At 39.1% G+C, this 19631-nt stretch overlaps 2 protein-coding genes across 7 annotated transcripts in view; both read left to right on the forward strand.

Annotated features, from left to right (window-relative positions):
* The first annotated feature begins 1354 nt into the window (after positions 1-1354).
* Positions 1355-8131, forward strand: PCLAF (PCNA clamp associated factor). The gene is made up of 4 exons (XM_030878984.2): positions 1355-1458; positions 1757-1837; positions 2850-3012; positions 7998-8131. Exons 1-4 carry the CDS (start codon positions 1413-1415, stop codon positions 8041-8043), a joined length of 336 nt encoding a protein of 111 aa, XP_030734844.1. The 5' UTR covers positions 1355-1412; the 3' UTR covers positions 8044-8131.
* Positions 8132-13831: 5700 nt separating this feature from the next.
* CSNK1G1 (casein kinase 1 gamma 1) overlaps positions 13832-19631 on the forward strand; it is a 146663-nt gene continuing 140863 nt past the window's right edge. For all 6 annotated transcript variants that reach the window (XM_060294142.1, XM_030878972.2, XM_060294146.1 and 3 more), the window contains exon 1: positions 13832-13985. The gene's annotated coding sequence lies outside the window, so the exon portion shown is untranslated. The remainder of the gene's footprint in view (positions 13986-19631) is intronic.

Raw genomic sequence — 19631 nt, forward strand, 5'->3', positions numbered from 1 at the left:
AGGATCTGGGAATTAGGTAATTCAGGCCTTTGTAGAAGCCACTTAACTGAAAAGGAAAAAATGTGCATTGAAGAAACATTGTGTATTGAGAGGGGCATGATGACAAAGAACAAGGAGGGATACCCTAGGGCTTGTTGATTTTTCTGATAGGACTTTGGCTGTAATTTTAGACACTAAGATTTAGACAAAGCTACAGGTAATTTGCAATACCTTTCCTCCTATTATAATGTTAATTTCGTCTGCTGTTTAGATTCTGTAATTCAAAAACACAAAGTAGTTGTTGATTCTGTTAAAGTACTGAGAAGCCTTTATTCTGAAAGTTCAAGCATAATTTATTGGAGAGAATTAATGCCATGCTTACACTTTCAGGTTTGCCTTTCAAGTGCACATTTAACAAAGTACATCCTAAAGCAAATTCATTTGATCAGGTTTTGTGCGTGGTATTCAGAGAGTGAAAATCATTGCTCAGGGGGTATTGTGAGTACTTAAGATAAGCATAGGGAAGGAAAATAGTTATCTCTTATTCTAAAATCACGTTCACTATGTGCCAGGGATGTGCCCTTGGCACATATGACATATTTTTAAGGAATTCTGAGACCATACAGGTCTCGGGAAAACGTTTTATTATTATAATAATGTTTCTTTTAATGTATGTATGTATATACAATTCACTGTTTTTTCTTGTTTCACACCATCCTAAAAAGTTTTGGTTTTTTTTTTTTAATCCCTGTAAATAGGGAATTCCCTGGTGGTCCAGTGGTAAGGGCCAGGAGCTTTCAGTGTTGCTGGGGCCAGCGTTCGATGCCTAATCGGAGAACTAAGATCCCACAAGCTGCACGGCCTGGCAAAAAAAAAAAAAAAAAAAAAATCCCTGTAAATAAATTGTATTAGCTTTTTCCCATTCCATAGACTCGTTTTAGTTATGGATGCTGTAAAGAGTGTTCATACCTGAGATATTAAAAAGTCCGCTTCATTTCAGGTGTCACTTCCAGGAATGACATTATGGATTTAAGCCTGTGGTTAACTTTTAAAGAAATGTTGGAATTCGCTGTCTTTCCTGGGTTTTCTTTTCTAAGCAGGCCCCTTTACCTAGTTCTTAGCACCCACACATGGGGCACCCCAGGAAAGCGCCCTGGCACCGCCCACCTCAGGCGGGTACGAATCACAAGCTTCTGCAAGTTGATGGACGAATCAGCACTGCGCCCAACCCCGCCGCGGTCACCACTGGACACTGGCGATTGGTTGCACCTGAAAGGCGCGGAACCAATGGGAGCGGAGGCCTGGGAGAGTCAGTGGAGCGCGCGGGAAAGGGACCAATATAAGCTGTGGCGGGAGATTCGTTTTCGGGGCCTTGTCCCGTGAAACATCTTCGGCTGGGGAGTCAGTTGGTTGTTCTCATCTCGTGTTTGAACATGGTGCGGACTAAAGCAGGCAGTGTCGCTGGCACGTACAGAAAAGGTGAGGCAGGCGAGCATGGTAGTGGAGGGCAGGTGGTTCCCTGGGCAGCTCCGCCGCGGGCGGGAGAAGCCGGACCTGCCCACAACCCTGGCCGCCAAACTGGTCCAGCCCGTCAGGAAGCAGCAGACCGATCCCTTTAACGAGGAGGAAGACGCGGCGGGGACAGGGGAGGGTTATCTGCTGTTCTGGATCGCGGGCCTCTCCTCTCCAATAGGCTGGGTCGGAGAGGGTGGTGAGAACGTGGCTCTGAGACTCTTCGTGACCCCTTCTGAATGTCCTTCTTTGCCTCTCTCCGCAGTGGTGGCTTCTCGAGCCCCCAGGAAGGTGCTTGGTTCCTCCACCTCCGCCGCTAATTCCACGCCGCTTTCGTCAAGGAAAGGTAAAAAGCGCCCCTGCAAGATCCTGGAGAAACCTTCTCAAAAGGAGATCAGGCCTGGCACCACAGTTCTCCTGACCTGCGAGCCCCCTGCCCCACCGTGGAATTTCTTTTCCTGAGATCCTCACCCCCGAATTTCTTCCTTGCCTTTTGCTCTAATGAGCGGGCCTGTCTCTTGGCGGGATGGGGTAGGGGTGCGGGGCGGAGTGGGTCGCATTGTGAAGAATTTCAAGTCTCGGGTTAGGGATGGACACAGTTTCTCTTCAAACTCGTTTTTCTTTTCTACTTTAGCGTTGTTATTTTTCTTAGTATTGACAACTGGGCTTTTTCTTGTAAGAGGCTATTTAAGTACCTCTTTACTAGATTAAGAATCGGGACTATAGTTGACAGTGCTATTCACGTTTTTGTTTTCATTTCTACATATTTTTCTTTGTCCTTCCTTCCCTTTCTCCCTCTCTCCTTTCTTTCCTTTTATTTTAGTTTGGTGTCGGTGTGTGTGTTTTACAACTTTGCAGCTCCTGTTACCGCTTTTGGGACATTAAAAGGGAAAACCGGGCCAGGGAAATAGTTTCACATCGTTCCTTCTGTGCGACAAGTTGAGAAAATACCATGCCATCTGCTGTCTCATTCCTTTTAGGAGGAAGTTGAACAGTTTGGAAGATTAATTCCACAAGCCGTAGTTAAGAACATACAGGAAAAAGTGTGTCAAACTTTAGTATGACAGTACATAAGACTAACTGAATAGCTCAGCTTGTGGACAAAATATGAAAAATATTTTCTAGTTGTAAACATCTTGTTAATGCTATTTTTCTAGGCTAAAGGATAAGTGTAATAAAGTGTTATACATTATATTATAACTGAATACACCTTTATCATGTCACATTTAAAAATTTAAAGATGGATGTAACACCATTTAATACCCTTTAGATTTGATGTTAAAGAATTAACTTTCCCTTTAAGGAATAGTGATTGTATTCTTAATTTTTATTTAGTTCTATCTGTTTATATTTTATAGCTGAAAATAAGTATGCAGGAGGGAATCCAGTTTGTGTGCGCCCAACTCCCAAGTGGCAAAAAGGAATCGGAGAATTCTTCAGGCTGTCCCCTAAAGATTCAGAAAAGGAGAATAGGATTCCTGAGGAGGCAGGAAGCAGTGGCTTGGGAAAAGCAAAGAGAAAGTAAGTTTTTATATTCTGGAATACTTATATTCTTGAAAATAAAAGACAACAGAATATTGAGTAACTTTAAAATTTCTATTTGAGCAGATAAGAAAATACAAACCAGAGGTTTTTTAAACTGTGCTAACCTTTTATTATAAGTCACTCCCAAATTTCAAACATCAAAGAAAGGTATTATTTTTACTCATTTCAGTCACTCAAAGAGGATCAGTTCCCATTCAGATGATAAGTGTTACATTTATTAATCATGAACTTCTGGTCTTTATTCTTTAATTTTTTCTGTCTGTTTTCTATAGTCTTTTTTCAAAAAGCAATTTCTATGTTGGTTTATCTAGCTTGAATTCCATTAACCTCACCTTTCTAAAACTATTAGTTCAGCCTCCACAGGAAATATATACCCAATGTAGAAAAGTTGGAAAATATAGAAATCCCCATCACTTAGAAACAACCAAAACTAACACCGTGGTGTATTTTCTTTACAACTTCTCTGTAAATACATAAGAAAACTTCAAAACAAAACAAGGTGGGGATAAAGCTGCGAACATGCAGAGTTCATTGTGTAAACTTTTTAAGAAGATAATTAGATCGTGCTTTCAAGCTTTTAATGCCAGGAAAATGCTCATGATAAGTGTTAAGCAAAAATTCTGGTACAAAAGTACAATTATTGTGTAAAAGATATGTATCTAAATATACCAAATCTCTGTACAAAATATACCAAATATCAATAGTGATATATCTGGGTAAAAACCTCTTATACTCGGTGCTACCAAGTTTCAACAACAAATATTTTAAGAATCAGGAAAAAAAATAATACCATTGGGGGGAAAAAAGCAATGGAAACCTGCTTTTTAAATAGATTTATAAGTAATAGTGTCCAGACTCTTTAAAGAATTTTGAAATTTTTGTTTCAAAAACAAATTATTTGACTGGAGATTGGGAGTGGTGAGCGCTGGTGGTGCCACGTCACCGCCATTATGAAGCCTCTGGCTAGATTTAAGACCCTGCTAGATACCTCCCCTGCACCAGCCAGTAGCCTGTGATCCTCCTCCACGGCACCAAGCAGCGAGCCTTGCCCAAGGCGGAGTGATCACCATGGGCAAGGGGATGGTGGCCAGGCTCAGATTGGGGCTGCTGCTTCTGGTGCCGCTCCTACTCAAGCAGATTTATTCATTCGTTCCTTTAACCGACACGGAAGGTCCTCCGTTCGAAACCACAACGGTCAGCTGTGCTTTGCAGTCAACAGCTAGTCTCCTTGTGGTCTTGCTTGCCCTTCTACATCTCTACCGTTAAGAGACTTGGCCAAGAAACATCTACAGTTTACCAACCTATGTTCTAAAGCCCAATCAGTACGCCATCTAGAAGTCCAGTGTGGCAAGGAAAATAAACAGGTCTTCATCAAGTCTACTAATTCCATCCCTTGTTTTATTAACACAGAGAATGTTGAGACTCCCAAATTGGACTAGTTTAAAGAGCATCTGAAGGATTTGACCAGATAATGAAAGCCAATATTAAATCTGCTGGAGTTTCATGTACAAGACTGGAAAGAGACAACATCGAGAATTAATGATGTGATTAAGTATAACTTAAGAAATATGGATACTTCAAACTGTACCTTGCAAATAAGAATAATTTCATCTTCATCTAGAGAAAAAGGATGAGCTATGGAATGGAGATTCAGTTTCCATTTTTTTCACGAAATCTAGAAGGCGGTAAAATGATTAGGTAATATAAAAAGCTTCAGTGATTCTATTTATGATGTACACTGGAAGGAACCACCAGGTATTACCGCAAATCCTCTGTGTATTGTTTCAGCAGTCCTGGTTTAATGCTGATATACTCTCCATCAGGTTTTACACTGTTTTCACTGTTCTCTTGGGAACTTAACTCTTTTCTCTGGGGCTTTGGATTTGACATTGCATTTGACTTTCTGCAGTAACTGACACGTTCCAGGGCAATGATGGATTGGAATCTACTACAAATCCAAGCATAAGTAATCCCAGCAAATGCACTTAAAAGTCAAATAACAGGTATTTCCTATCACACATTCCCATCCAGATTTATTTAGCTAAGTTGGATCGTTTAACTTGATTCCAAAGATTAGAAGTGCATTGACTTCAACCAGTCTTAAAATATTGCTTTTTATTTCTGCATATATTGAATAACTTTTACAACTTAAAAAATTGATCTGTTTGGAAGGCATATTTGACAAATCTTGAAATTAAGAGGCAAATATATAAAGGCAGCAAAAATAATGTATATTAGGTATTTGGGAAGTGAAGACTGGAAACTTTCCTGCATTGAATTCATAACTCTTTTGTGCCCTTTCCGTAAACATATATATATAAATATAAAACTTAATGAATAGGAATAGCTACACGTGGAGCACTTTCTACATCAGTCATTATTTTTAGATGGTTCTAAGCCTAAGTGGACTTGATCCTGGAAAATAAAACTTTACAACTGCCTTGATGTACAGAAACCTTTTTAGAAATAGAAACTCTGTGAAATCTTTGGTTCACAGGTTCACACAATGATGCTTAGATGTTAAGTATCCAATATGGCCATAGTACTCTTAATAAGGTTTAAGCCAGTATTTGCCATCTTTAGAAGTCTACACAGGAACAACTAGATCCAACTGATCTCAGGTTATGTGAGATCTGTGCGTGTGAATGAACACCTCTTGCTTCATATCTGAACACTGTACACCTGTTTTGGATTGTACATTGTTTGGAATTGATTTGCATTGAACACAACTAAATAAAAATAAATGGTTAACGAGCAGTTAAAACAAAGTATTTGACGTATAAAATGATGTTTATGCATATAAAATTTTAAGACTTAATACTGTTCAAGGTCATTTAGTAAATTGTTATGAGATATTTAAAAGGAGTGTCAAATTCTGGAGCAGTAACTAAATTTTATACTTTGTTGCTACATCACTATTATCATTTCTGTTTCAATAAAATCAACAAGGAAGGGGATACATTTTTGGGTAGAGTTTTTTAATAGACTTGTTTTCATGATCCTGTAAGTCTCCTTTAGTTCCTTCTCACTTACTGGCACCATTCTTCCTTGTTCTTTCTCATTCTAATGTGAAGAAGCTAATAGTCAATATTAGCTCTAGAATATATGACAATCCTCTTGAATTATTTATGACTTCCATTGATGAAAGAAAATATTTGGTAATATAGCCAAATATGGCTATACCATTGATCATGACAACAATAAAACCTATATTACAGGCTTCCTATCATATGGAAAAGATTACACATATAGTCTCATAAAGCACTTTGATCCATAGTATAATAAAATCTGTGACATAAAACTAGGTAATAAAGGTTTATATTATTACTTTAGGCCTCTGTCTTAGATTTGTTTTTGTTTAAGAGAGTTGTAGTTATCCCTTTATTTATAGTAAATCAATAGATTGACTTTTTTTCCTCACAGTTTTATTGAGACATAATTGACATACAGTACTATATGAGTTCAAGGTGTAATGATTTGACTTACGTACATCATGAAATGATTACCACGATAGGTTAGTGAACATCTATCTCATACTGACACGTTAAAGAAATAGAAAATTTTTTTTCCTTTTGATAGGAGCTCTTTCAATAGATTTACTATTGGTCGTAAATACTGGTCGAAAACTACCAGTATATCAGAAGGACTTCTGTCTCCCTAATTCTTAATCTGGAATATGGCTACTCCTATGGCTTTATTCTCACAGAGGCAGATGCATGGGGGAGAATCAGAATCAAGAAAAACTGTCTTCTTAAAACCTTGAACAGAACTATGATACCTAAAGTAAATTAAATCAGGTCCTTGAAAAAATAGAATTTTGGGTTATGATAGTGTTCATTTGTTAACTTGATTTAATTTCCAGGAAAGTACAATGAAGACTTCTTCGTAATATAAGAGTAGGTGAGTCAATGGTAATCTTATTCCAAGTCAGAATATCCTTGTTTTAGCTTCCTTCACTCACTTGCCCTATGACCATTCAGGCTCACTGGATCTAATTTGAAAACCATTTTAAAATAGATCTCACAAATCTTTATCAGTTCTAAAAAATTATGATTAAGTTTTTAATTGACATTTTCTCTATAAAAAGTATAATGAGGGACTTCCCTGGTGGTGCAGTGTTTAAGAATCCGCTTGCCAATGCAGGGGACATGGGTTCGAGCCCTGGTCTGGGAAGATCCCACATGCCACGGAGCAACTAAGCCCGTGTGCCACAACTACTGAGCCTGTGCTCTAGAGCCCTCGAGCCACAACTACTGAGCCCATGTGCTTCAACTACTGAAGCTGGCGCACCTAAAGCCTGTGCTTTGCAACAAAGAAAGGCCACCTTAATGAGACACCCACGTGCCGCAAGGAAGACCCAACCCAGCCAAAAATAAATAAATAAATGTATTTTTAAAAAAAGTATAATGAGTACAAAATGGCTTTGGGATAATATAAATTATTTTTCAAAAGCTGTGATTACCATATGCCAACTTAAGACAATTTTGGGGTTTTTCTAATTAGATAATACATTCATATAGTTCCAAAGGGTATACAGTCAAATATGTCAACTTGCTGTTTTCTCTGCTCAAGTGGATTGGTTAAATTCTTTTGCTTTTCATAATCTCAGAGTTCTTGCTGAAGGATTGTACTCTTCATCAATCCACTTAACATATTGAAAGAAGATGCTATAGAAATAGAGATTCCGTCTTTAATAAACATGGCAACATATCCTAAAGGGGAAAGTGATTTGGCAAATTAACAGGCAAAATAGATTATTAAAAATTTTGTCACTCTAGTATTTGGAACCTGTAGGAGTTTGTCAATTAATGGAGTTTAATTTTCTCCCATTTCTGGTCAGTTGACAAGACACACTGCACTGTTAATGTTCCTGATTTACATAAGTTTTAAAAAACTACTTATGTTCTGTTTTTTAAACATTTGACTCAGGTGACTATCGAAGTTCTCTCTTCTTTCCACAGGTCATGTCCTTTGCCACCTGATCATACAGATGATGAAAAAGAATAGAAATTACTTATTCACCCTTGACTGATGTCTCCTGTTTACTCTGGTATTCTAGGATGTAAATTTGCATAAATATATTTGTTCCAATTAGCTTTGTTGAATAAGCATTTAATTTAAAAAATGAGGCTTACATTTAGTTATTCAAAAGCAAGTAGTTATGATATTGGAAAGTTTATAAGATTAATTATGGTTACTTAACTTAGTATTCAGTATAATGCAGTATTCGGTTTCTTTTACCTGTTAAGCTTTTTCTTGCTAAAATTATTGCATGGTGTTCTACTTATGAATCTGCTGTTTTTGAGATTTGCTTAGACTTTTGTACTGTTGCCATTTTTATTGGCATTTGATTATTGGAGTGATGCCATATTTTTGTTCCTTTTATTTGCTTTAAAAAGCAGAGGTAGATTTTTGCACATTAAAAAATTCAGTATTAGACCCATACCCTTTTTAAGAAAGGGGGCCAAAAATGGAATGTTGAAAAAATTTGGATGGCCGTCTACCTTCTTCTTAGAAAAATTTAAGGGCAGTTTTGTCTTAAGGATTTAAAGGGTTGATGAAGCTTCTAAAAACAACAACAAAAAGATAAAATACTCGCATAGAATTGGGCAGGAAAATTCCATAGACTACATTAAAAGAGAGGAATTTTCCTAGAATATGCAATTGGCTTAGTGTCATAAAATCTTACTCTTTGGGCCTATACTTTTCAAGTTGGAAATCAATAAAATATGAAAGGCAAATCATGCCATAAGCCCAGAACTATGTCTAAAGTCCTTAGAGCTACTATTATATTTTTCAAGATAGTCAGGGGTATAATTGAAGAGGTGGGTATAATAGTATTTATAACTGATATTCTTGCTTCCTCATCAGGCTTTTTGCTCACTGACAACCTGTTATCAAAACTAACCATGTTTAACAGGAATGCTTTCCTGAAGTTTGTTTTTAATAAATGAATACTCATTGTCACAATACTATCCATATGTGTGCTTTCTAAGATTATATCCTACTAGGTATTTCTATTTTATTCCTTCCAAATGCAAATCACTGTACTGACCTGATTTTATCAACTTCCAAAATAAGTCCTTATGACTGTAGATTGTATTTTTTGCTTTGTCTTTTAGAGGTGGATATTAAACGTAATGATACTGAATTGAGACCAGAGTTTTCATCCTAAGTGCTTCCTTGACAATTAGGCTTTTGATGGGTATGAAACCTGATTTGCTATTTTTCATTGATGGAGAGAGAAACTTTATGGTGGTGTGTCCAATGAAGTCTAATTTTGGTACGTACTTGTTTCCCAAAAATTTGACCTAAAGAACCTACAGTCTTTTCAAATACAATCCTTTCAAAATATATAATACTTGGTGATGTCTAACTTTATTAGGCAGAGGTCCCATGTAATCTGTTTCGTTGTCAAAGGTTTTTTAAAATGTAGATTGTCAATTTAGCCTCTTCTAAACATAAGGGAAGGACAGACTCCCCGTTTACATTGAAATTGAATCAAAAAATAAATTATACATTAAAAATATAAAGTAAGCTTTAATTTTGTACCCTTCACAAAGTTAATCTGATTTTCCTTTTTGAATGGATTATTCAAATAATTAATGTTACTGTTCAATTCCGGAGCAAACAATGATTAAAGCTACTTTTATGGAATTTTTGAATGCTAATGGAATTTGTGAGGATCATATGAATTTTGTGTTTACATAGTTTCACAAAGGAAGATAATACTATAGTGAAAATTATAAAGTGTGCTCAGAGTTATTTATGAGATGACAAGTACTTGTCATTTTTCTAAAAAGCAGAAAATAAAGCCTAAACTAACTGAACTTTTCCCATATGTATATATACACTGCTTATAAATCTCACTGTACTTAGAATTCTTCACGCTAACTCACTTTTGGAAAAACTGAAGATTCAGCTGGACCTTGGTCCAACCAACATTGTTAAAATGGTTCCTTTTACCTTTGAGGATAGCCTATGGAGGTGGAAAAGATTGTCACTGAATCAAAACTGGGAGGAGTGTTAGAAGTTGTTCAACCCAAGCCAGCTATAGCTTTTCATTAGATGGAGTATTTTATTAGCTGGCAACGACAATCGAAAGTGCTACAAGTTAAAAATTTGATTTTTTTCTTAACTCCCCTCCTCCTCTTCTTGGTTCTGTCCTTGAAATAACATAGAACAAGTTACTCCTTCCACATAACAACCTTCAATTATTTAAAGATAGCTGTTACATCTTTAGCCTTCTCTTCCTAAGGCTAAACATTATGTTGTTTATGTCACATGTATCCTAAGTGAGTTTCTCTAAGTCCCTTGTACAAGAGGCCATGCCTTGTGTGTGGTATATTGCTTAGGCAGATAAAAAGTAAATCTGGCTATATTTCTTCTAACTGATCCCAAGTATTCATTGATTTTGGTATCTTTTATGTTTGTCTGTTTTGTCTTTTGTATTTGGAGATGCCAATGGAACTTTAAGAATATTTGAATTTTTAAGTAATAATCATTAACAGAGTATTGGGTTTCCCAAAAATAAACGTTATACAACCTAATTCTTTCTTAAATGATTACAAGGCACAATTTAAAAATGACAAAAAGCTTTCAAGAGATTGAGAAAAAAGGCTAGAGGTCCTATATTGATTTGAAGGATGAAGGTACTATATTGACCTTGAAGGCTATTTGAGATCTACCGTAGATTTGAGAGCACTGTCTTAATTATGGTTCATATTAAGAATATTGATTGGGGACTTCCCTGGTGGCCAGTGGTAAAGAATCCGCCTGCCAATGCAGGGGACTCGGGTTTGAGCCCTGGTCGGGGAGGATCCTACATGCCGCGGAGCAACTAAGCCCGTGCACCACAACTACTGAGCCTATGCTCTAGAGCCCACAAGCCGCAACTACGGAGCCCGAGTGCCACAAATACTGAAGCGCCCGTGCTTCGCAACAAAGAGAAGCCACCGCAATGAGAAGCCCACACACCGCAACGAAGAGCAGCCCCCTCTCGCTGCAACTAGAGGAAGCCCGTGCGCAGCAACAAAGACCCAATGCAGCCAAAAATAAAAATAAATTTAAAAAAATCAAAAAACGAACAAACAAACAAAAAAAGAATATGGATTCCTGGGGACTTCCCTAGCGGTCCAGTGGTTAAGACTTCACACTTCCAAGGCAGGGGGCGCTGGTTTGATCCCTGGTCGGGGAACTAAGATCCCACATGTCGAGTGGTGTGGCCAAAATAAATAAATAGATAAAATTAAAAAAATAAAATAAAAGGTTGATTTGGGTAATAATTTTAAAAAAAGAATATGGATTCCTGTGATACTGCTCACAAAATCCTAAAAGCGTAGTTAAACGCACATAGCTAGTTTTAGGTGTGGATTGTGCTATATTTATTTATTTGAATTTTTAAACATTTATCAACATTTTAGGTTGATTTACTTACAATAAAATGTATATGTTTTCAGTGTACAATAAAATGTATATACCTGTGCTATACATCTTTAGAGGTCTCCAAGTAATGAGTATGTTAAAAGTGATGGAATTATACACGTCGTGATCATTTAGGAGTTAAGCCAGGTATTCATACACCTATACAAAAGTGACTCAGTAATAATTTTTTAAAAACTGTAGGAAGAGAGGATCTAAATAAATGCTGTTATGTGCTATTATAAGTCATATTTCTTCAGACAACAGGAAAAATGAATGATGCATAGGAATTTGCATTTTTGTATTGGCTTAAACTACCACATTTGATCTTAACTATTTGTACCCAATAAAACATTTCTTTCTATAGAAAAGATTTACTGTATTCATGTTTTTAATTTTTTAAAGACATCTAAGTCCACCATAGTTTTATTTATTTTTTATAAATTTATTTATTTATTTATTTTTGGCTGTGTTGGGTCTTCGTTGCTGCCTGTGGGCTTTCATTAGTAGCTGCGAGCAGGGGTTACTCGTTGCGGTGCATGGGCTTCTCACTGCAGTGGCTTCTCTTGTTGTGGAGCACGGGCTCTAGGCACGTGGGCTTCAGTAGTTGTGGCATGCGGGCTCAGTAGTTGTGGCTTGCAGGCTCTAGAGCACAGGCTCAGTAGTTGTGGTGCATGGGCTTTGTTGCTCTGTGGCATGTGGGACCTTCCTGGACCAGGGCTTGAACCTGTGTCCCTTCCTTGGCAGGTGGATTCTTAACCACTGGCCTCCAGGCAAGCCCCAGCAAAGTTTTAGATAAGTTGTTGCTCATTGGGCTCATAATTTTATTTACTTTTCTAATTCAAAATTTTTAAATATTTAAACTTGTTGCCAATTGAAATACCAAGCTCTGTTTTGTCATGGTAACAGATTTATCACTTGTCAAGTACAGCCAGGTTTTTTTTAAAGAACAATTAATGACTGGATGTGCTCAGATTCCATTTGAATTTTGTGTGTGTATACTCCCACATGTATGCATTTCCATGGCAAGGGTGGAAATGTTTTAGACTTCTTTAACAATCTACTAGTGACATTTGAACCTGAAGTGATTTCCTAAAGGTTTTGCTGAACTGACTCTCTTGGTGAATCAATTTAATGCTGTGTCACATGTACAGGAAACCAACAGACCTGCTATTTCTTTGACGTTACCAAAAGTCATTTCCTCTGCCCCAGCTAGGTGGACAACAGTCCAATATCGGTGACTAAGAGGTTATCATGACCAGTAAAATTATCATGACCAAATTATTATGACCAATAGCCAGCAGTTGCAAAGACATTCACTGCCATGGACTAGAGAACAAATTCAGGAGCTACTATTAAGCTTTATTGCTTTTAAGCAGACCTATTCAAGATAGGAAAGTTAAGCCAAGATTTTTACTCATTTTCCTCTGAATGCCTAACTACATTTCTCTGAATATTTAACTGCCATAATAATATAGGTCATTTTTCTAGAAAGAGGATTAATTATGTTGCTGGCTTTTGCTCCGAGCAGTGGTTTTCCCAGTATTTTTCAAGCTCAGATCACCCCAACACAGGAATAAATTAGGTCTCTTATTAACTTGTCTTGTCCACAGTATAGGATTGAAAGTTTATTCTGAGTGGAGGATTAAATGTCTTCCTCCTTCCCAAGCTTGATCACCGGCTTCCTTTGGCCTTTTCTCGTTGTTTTTTAAGGATTAATTATTTCCACATCATACACAAGCATGTGCAATCCTTACAAAAGAGATGGGTGAAGACAAAACTTTCTCACCATTCGGTTTCAGGGGCTATCACAGGAGAACGAAGTGCATGAAAAAGGTTTCATAACATTGGAGGAGACTTTAAAAGCTCAGTAGAAACACAACTGAAAATCCACAAGAGGGAGATGCTTGCTAAACCGCCAGAAAGTAACTCCCACGAGGGACCTGAGAGAGCCTTAACAGGAGCCAATAGGTCCGCCCGGGATTCAAGGCGGGAGGGAACAGGAGTAAATAGTGGCTGGGGGGAGTACAAGTGAAGGGGAAAGCAGGATTGGCTTCGTGACTTTGGCAGCGAAGCCCGTGCTCAGCCCAAGACCAGGAGCAGAAGCTAAGAGTGTGTTGCCAAAGAGGAATACACGCTCCCAGCTACCTCCTGTTAGTCCCATAAGTAATGGGGGTGGTTGTCTTTGAAGGCACTTCCGCTTAGCAACCCCACGCGGTTGCTAAGGAGGGACGGTAGCGGGGATGACCCGGAAGTGGTGGTGTCTATTTCTCACTGCCTGCTTTAAGTTTGTCCTATAGGGAGCGCCAGGGTGCTCTGCGCCGGGCCGAGGGTGGGGCCAGCGCTAGAGGTTCCGGTTCGGCTTCTGCGACCCCCTCGGCTCCTCGTCTTCCCCCTCCCCTCCCGCGCCTCTCCTCCCTCCCGTTCCTGGGAATGGGAGAAGCCAAAGCTGCGGGTGGGTAGAGAAGCGCTCGGCGCCTCCGGGAGGGAGCTGCGCCCGCCCCGTCTGTACCCCGAAGCACTGCCAGGTACTCTCTCCGGCTTCGACGGGGTCGGGGAGGCTGGAGCTTGAGGATGTGTGTGTGTATCTGGGGGGTGGTGGGGGCCCCTTCTCCGGCTCGGGGAGGGGAGCGCGGAGATCCTGGGTGGGGCGCAGGCCGGCGTGTGTGCCCCTGGCGGGTTGCGGGGGTGGAAGGAAAGGGCTGGGGATGACGGCTGGCGGAGAGTTTCGGGTGGCCGTGTCGAGGTTGCGGAGGAGGCGCCCCCTCAGATGCAGAAGACTTCGGGCGGTGTGGACGGGGAGTTTGCCACCTGGAGGTTTAGCTCTGAAAGAGGGAGCATCCTCTAGGTCCAGAAGGAGAGCATGGACCCCGGCGGGGTGGATGGGGCAATCCCATACTTCCATTGCCTGCTTTTTCTGCCCACCCCTCTGGGACAGAGCCCGGCTTCGGGGATTGTGAGTCGGCTGGGCACCGTGGGGAGCCGCCCTTGGCAGGGCTAGGGCAGAAGAGTGGGTAAGGAGACCTCCCTCCTCCCAACTTCCGTGCGCTTCCCCCACTTCTTCCTTAGCTGCTCTCTTGCCCCAGTGTCCCACAGGGGCGGTAGCCCCCTCCCCAAGTGGGTAGGCATCACAGCGTAAAAGAAAGAGGGTGGAACTGGGCTTGTGGCCCCAAATGATACTTCGAATGTTCGGAAAGTGCCAGATTGACATATTCAACCAAGTCTCCCAGCTCAATATTAAGTTTGGTCTAAATTATTTTAGAAAAGTGCAGTTCTGGAAACCAGCAAACTGTAAGCTGGTCTGGCATAGCCTTATTTGGTAGATATGCGTGTTTTTAGAAAATAGACTGGGGGAACCGTAAAGATACAGAGGTCTAGGCAAGACGTGTTGAGGCAAGCCTTTTCCAACATCTTTCTTACCTGCCAGTGAGCTTGACCTAGTTTAAATGAAGCACACAGATCCTCTTCATTTATATTTCAATCAGTGACTGAATTGTAGGTACTGTGTGGTTATCAATGTCTCAGAATAGTTGCGTGAACCTTCAGAGAGACAAGATTCCCTGCTTTTGAGCCTGCCTCATAATCTTTTAAGGAGATAATTGTGGTCAAGTGGAAGTATTGGTTTTGAGGTTAGGTAAATCTGGGATTGAACTCGGACTGCCACTGGCTAGTTGTTGGCCTTGGGCAAGTCATGGAACCTACCAGAGATTCAGTTTTTTCATAAGTAACACGAGTTAAAATTCTAATCAGTATTGTAAGAGGGGGGTAATGTATCTAAATAACAGTCCACTTTCAATGGAAGCACCTTCCAGTTGAAAGATGAATTATTAATAATTTTAATCTTATGCAGTCAGGGTAGCCCAGTTTTGTGGAATGAGGTTTGATATAGGAACAGAACTGTATAATATTCCAAAACATATATATACAACAGGACTTTCAGTAGCCTCTAGAAACTGATCATAACTAGCATGAAATTCAGTTATCAGTAGTTTCTTAAAACTCTTAAAAATAAAGCAGAATGTATGCATTAACTGAAATGACCAATAATGTTTCAAAGGTTTTTCTCAGATTTGTGATGTGTGTAGTATGGATTGGTAAGAAAAAAATTTAAAAAGTAATGTATATAAATCTTAATTAACATCACATGTCTGGAGAGAATTAAAATTGGGGCATAAAACAGAAGAAAGTAGTTATAATTTTAAGAATAAAATCACAAGTAGCATGACTCATCTTAATTAGATTTAAACTATTAGCAAAACTTACAGAATTTTTATATGTATAATATTCTATAAAATAAATGCAAATGGAATGAATTTCTGCCTTTAAATCATTTGTGATGATAATATGGAAATATATCTCAGAAATATAAAGTCTTTTTTTTTTTTTGGTCAGGTACCAGGCTAATCACTTTTTTTTTTTTTTTTTTTTTTTGTGGTACGTGGGCCTCTCACTGCTGTGGCCTCTCCCGCCGCGGAGCACAGGCTCCGGACACGCAGGCCCAGCGGCCATGGCCCACGGGCCCAGCCGCTCCGCGGCATGTGGGATCCTCCCTCACCGGGGCACGAACCCGCGTCCCCTGCATCGGCAGGCGGACTCTCAACCACTGCGCCACCAGGGAAGCCCCACTTTTTAAAAAAATAAATTTAATTAATTAATTAATTAATTTATGGCTGCATTGGCTCTTCGTTGCTGTGCGCAGGCTTTCTCTAGTTGCAGCGAGTGGGAGCTACTCTAGGTTGCCGTGCGTGGGCTTCTCATTGAGGTGGCTTCTCTTGTGGAGCACGGGCTCCAGGCATGCGGGCTTCAGTAGTTGCGGCACGTGGGCTCACTAGTTGTGGTGCACGGGCTTAGTTGATCCACAGCATGTGGGATCTTCCCGGAACAGTGATCGAACCCGTGTCCCCTGCATTGGCAGGCAGATTCCTAACCACTGCGCCACGGGGGAAGCCCACATCATTGAAGTCTTTATATTCATTTGTTTTGTAGATTTAAAACAATATAGTTATTTGTAATCTATTATATGCCAGATTTTCAGCTAATGTAGTTTGCTTTATTTTTTTTTGTAGTTTGCTTTTTGATGTAACTTGAAGTTAGTAATTTTTTTTCTTTTTTTTGCGGGGGGCCACACTGCATGGCTTTAGGGATCTTAGTTCCCTGACCAGGGATCGAACCCGGGCCTCCGCAGTGAAAGTGCCAAGTCTTAACTACTGGACAGCCAGGAAATTCCCAGTAATTTTTAATTATTAATTTTTTAATGTACTTTATACTCAAAAGATAAAAATCAAATAACTTCCTTTAGGGCTTCCCTGGTGGCGCAGTGGTTGGGAGTCTGCCTGCCGATGCAGGGGACACGGGTTCGTGCCCCGGTCCGGGAAGATCCCACATGCCGCGGAGTGGCTGGGCCCATGAGCCATGGCCGCTGAGCCTGCGCGTCCGGAGCCTGTGCTCCGCAACGGGAGAGGCCGCAACAGTGAGAGGCCCGTGTACCGCAAAAAAATAAAAAATAAAATAAAACTGTCCAGCTATGTTTCATGCTTCTTGAGGTAGAAATACTATTTTAAATTTTATCCACCACTGCAGCTACATAATAGGCACCAAATAAATATTGGTCAAATTGAATGGATGAATATGTTTAAGATTATTAATAAGGTATCTAATTATGTTTTTACTACATGTTTTGTAAGGTTATTCAACGTTCTAAGTGGCTTTTCTGTACACTGTAAAGTCTTTAGTGTATATGTAAGCATTTAACTGCGTTTTCCTGGATCATTATTTTTCAGTATCTTTTGAATCTTAAAGTTGAGATGATATTATCTTGCTTTGGTAAAGCCATGAGAAGTTCCCATTTTTTTCCCTATCTTCTCATAACACTTTAATAAATAATTCATTTTGGTATAAGAGTTAGGATACTAGCTGGAAAAAGGTATATTTAAAATGTGGGCAATAATAGAGACTGTTACAAATAATGCTTTTCTCAGTGACCTTTTCCACTTAAACAAAGTATGTGGCCATTCCACAGATCTTTGCAATTGTCAGTTATGGAATTTGCTGGTCAGGAAATCTAAAAATGACTAAACCTTCCTTTAATGTCTGTGTCTTGGATGGTCTCAGAAAACTTTAGGAAAGATTGGGAAGGTTTGTATACCATACTAGAATATATAATGAACAAAGTACAGTTAACTTTATTGGTGCTGCCAAATCAGGAGTGAGTTACTGTGGAAATGTTTAAAAAATACCAGGCAGTGCTTTCCTCAAACCAAATGAGTATTCTTCCAGAGCTTGTTTCTGTTTTAGAGCTTATTTCTTTTTGGACTATGATTTGCTCTCTAATAAAGATAAATAATCATTGTATCCAGAAAAAAAGGCTGATATCACAGACAGATTTTATTACCACCAATCTTGATAGAAACTGCTTCAATGGCTTCAAATAAGTGGAAGTAGATTTTCATGAAAGAACTTAAGAATTTGTGGAACGATAGTTTTTCTCTATTGAACATCTAACTTGTCTCTGCTCATTTCTGCCTAATATAGAAACTTTGAGAAGCTGGGAAGAAAAAGAAAAAAGAATGAATTTACTTCAGAATTAGCATTTTATGTTTTGTAGGTTACTTATTTGGATAGCTAAATTGGATTTTGACATTATTGGGACTGTGTTCAAGATGGACTCGGGGAAAAAAAATTAGAGAGATGCCATCTGCTTCAGATTCCTGTTCCCTCACCCCTTCATGTTTTGTGGCTTTGAATTTATCAGATTTTTTTTTTTAACATAAAAACCCTCAGTAGATTTAGGTTATATAATTTCAGCTATACCGGTGAACCTGTTACTAAAAGAACTTGCATTTTATATTGAATTACACAGAAGGATCACAGACATTGGTTAAAAGTAATTGTTATTTCAGACTATCTGAACATGAGATAGCTTCATACATCTTTGTCGTCATTTGCTTAATAAACCATTCTTGTCATTAGTGCTTACCACAGTCCACTTATTGGTAGAAGTTGCTAAAAAAATGGATTATGGAGATATAGAATAAATCCTTTTTTTCCTCTGATATTACAACCAGAAGAGAAGTTTCTGTTGTTTTTTTTAATTTACTGATGAATCCACTTAAACTTATTCTTTGAGTAGTGAGTTTTGCCTTACCTTATGCCAATTGCTATAGTTTTCATCTAAGTGATACCATACAGTTCATAGGGTACATACTTGTCACTTTTCAGTTTGAATCTTTAATACTCCTGAGCACAAGCTTTTGGATTTACTGAGCTGGAAAAGAATGTGTCTAGTTCAAGTTACAGTAGTCGGGCACTTAGCATGGACCAGAAAGACCCAGGCATCTTTGAAAAACTATAAAGTAAAAGTGGTATGATATCCCAGAAGTTATCTGAAGAGAGAGTCTTTTGGATAGAAGAGAGCCATGCTGTGTCTGCAATAGGAATGTTCTGGTGATGTGGGAAAACAGATAAACTGCCCTTGTAGTCTGTTCCTCACCCAGAAGCTCCAAGTAGGCAGTGTAGTTATGGCAGGGGCTGGGGTGTCAGGGATGGGAATTGTCCTTCATTAATTGCTCACCCATCATTATGGAGGCATAGACATATTGGGGAAAGGGGAATTCTCTTGGATTTTGTCTTGGCCAGAGAAGCTGAGTGAACAGGTAGCCATTGCCCTGGCTGTCAAAGAGAACTTGGTGTAACACCTCTGGGTGCTGGGTAAGCCTATCAAAATGCTACAGTTTGGTGTCTCCATCAAAATGTCACATAAATTCTCTAAGAAACAACAGCATTGGACCACATTGGTTTCTGTAGTTTTCACTTTCTAATTCTTTAAACTAGAAGAAGAGGCATTGAGGACTTTTGGGCTTCTGAATGAGAGTATCACACATTACATCCATCTTGATAGATTTATAAATACACTTTAAATTGTCTGTTGGCATCAGTGAATGATGTGAAAATGTTTTAAGTTGTGTGTGTGTGTGCGCGTGTGTGTGCGCGCGCGCTTGAGTGTCCATGATGATTACCAAATTTCAGTTTTTCAGGCTAAATTGCTAACCATAACTGTGGTGAAGCAGTTTCCCAGCTGGATTTCTTCTCTCTTTCCTAGAGGTCACTCTCTGATGTATGTGCTAGTGAGCAGAGATATGACCAAGCCAATAAAAAGGCAAGGAGATTAAAGTTAA

This window comes from Globicephala melas, chromosome 2 (genome assembly GCF_963455315.2).
Source record: "Globicephala melas chromosome 2, mGloMel1.2, whole genome shotgun sequence".
In the NCBI taxonomy this organism is placed as follows: Eukaryota; Metazoa; Chordata; class Mammalia; order Artiodactyla; family Delphinidae; genus Globicephala; species Globicephala melas.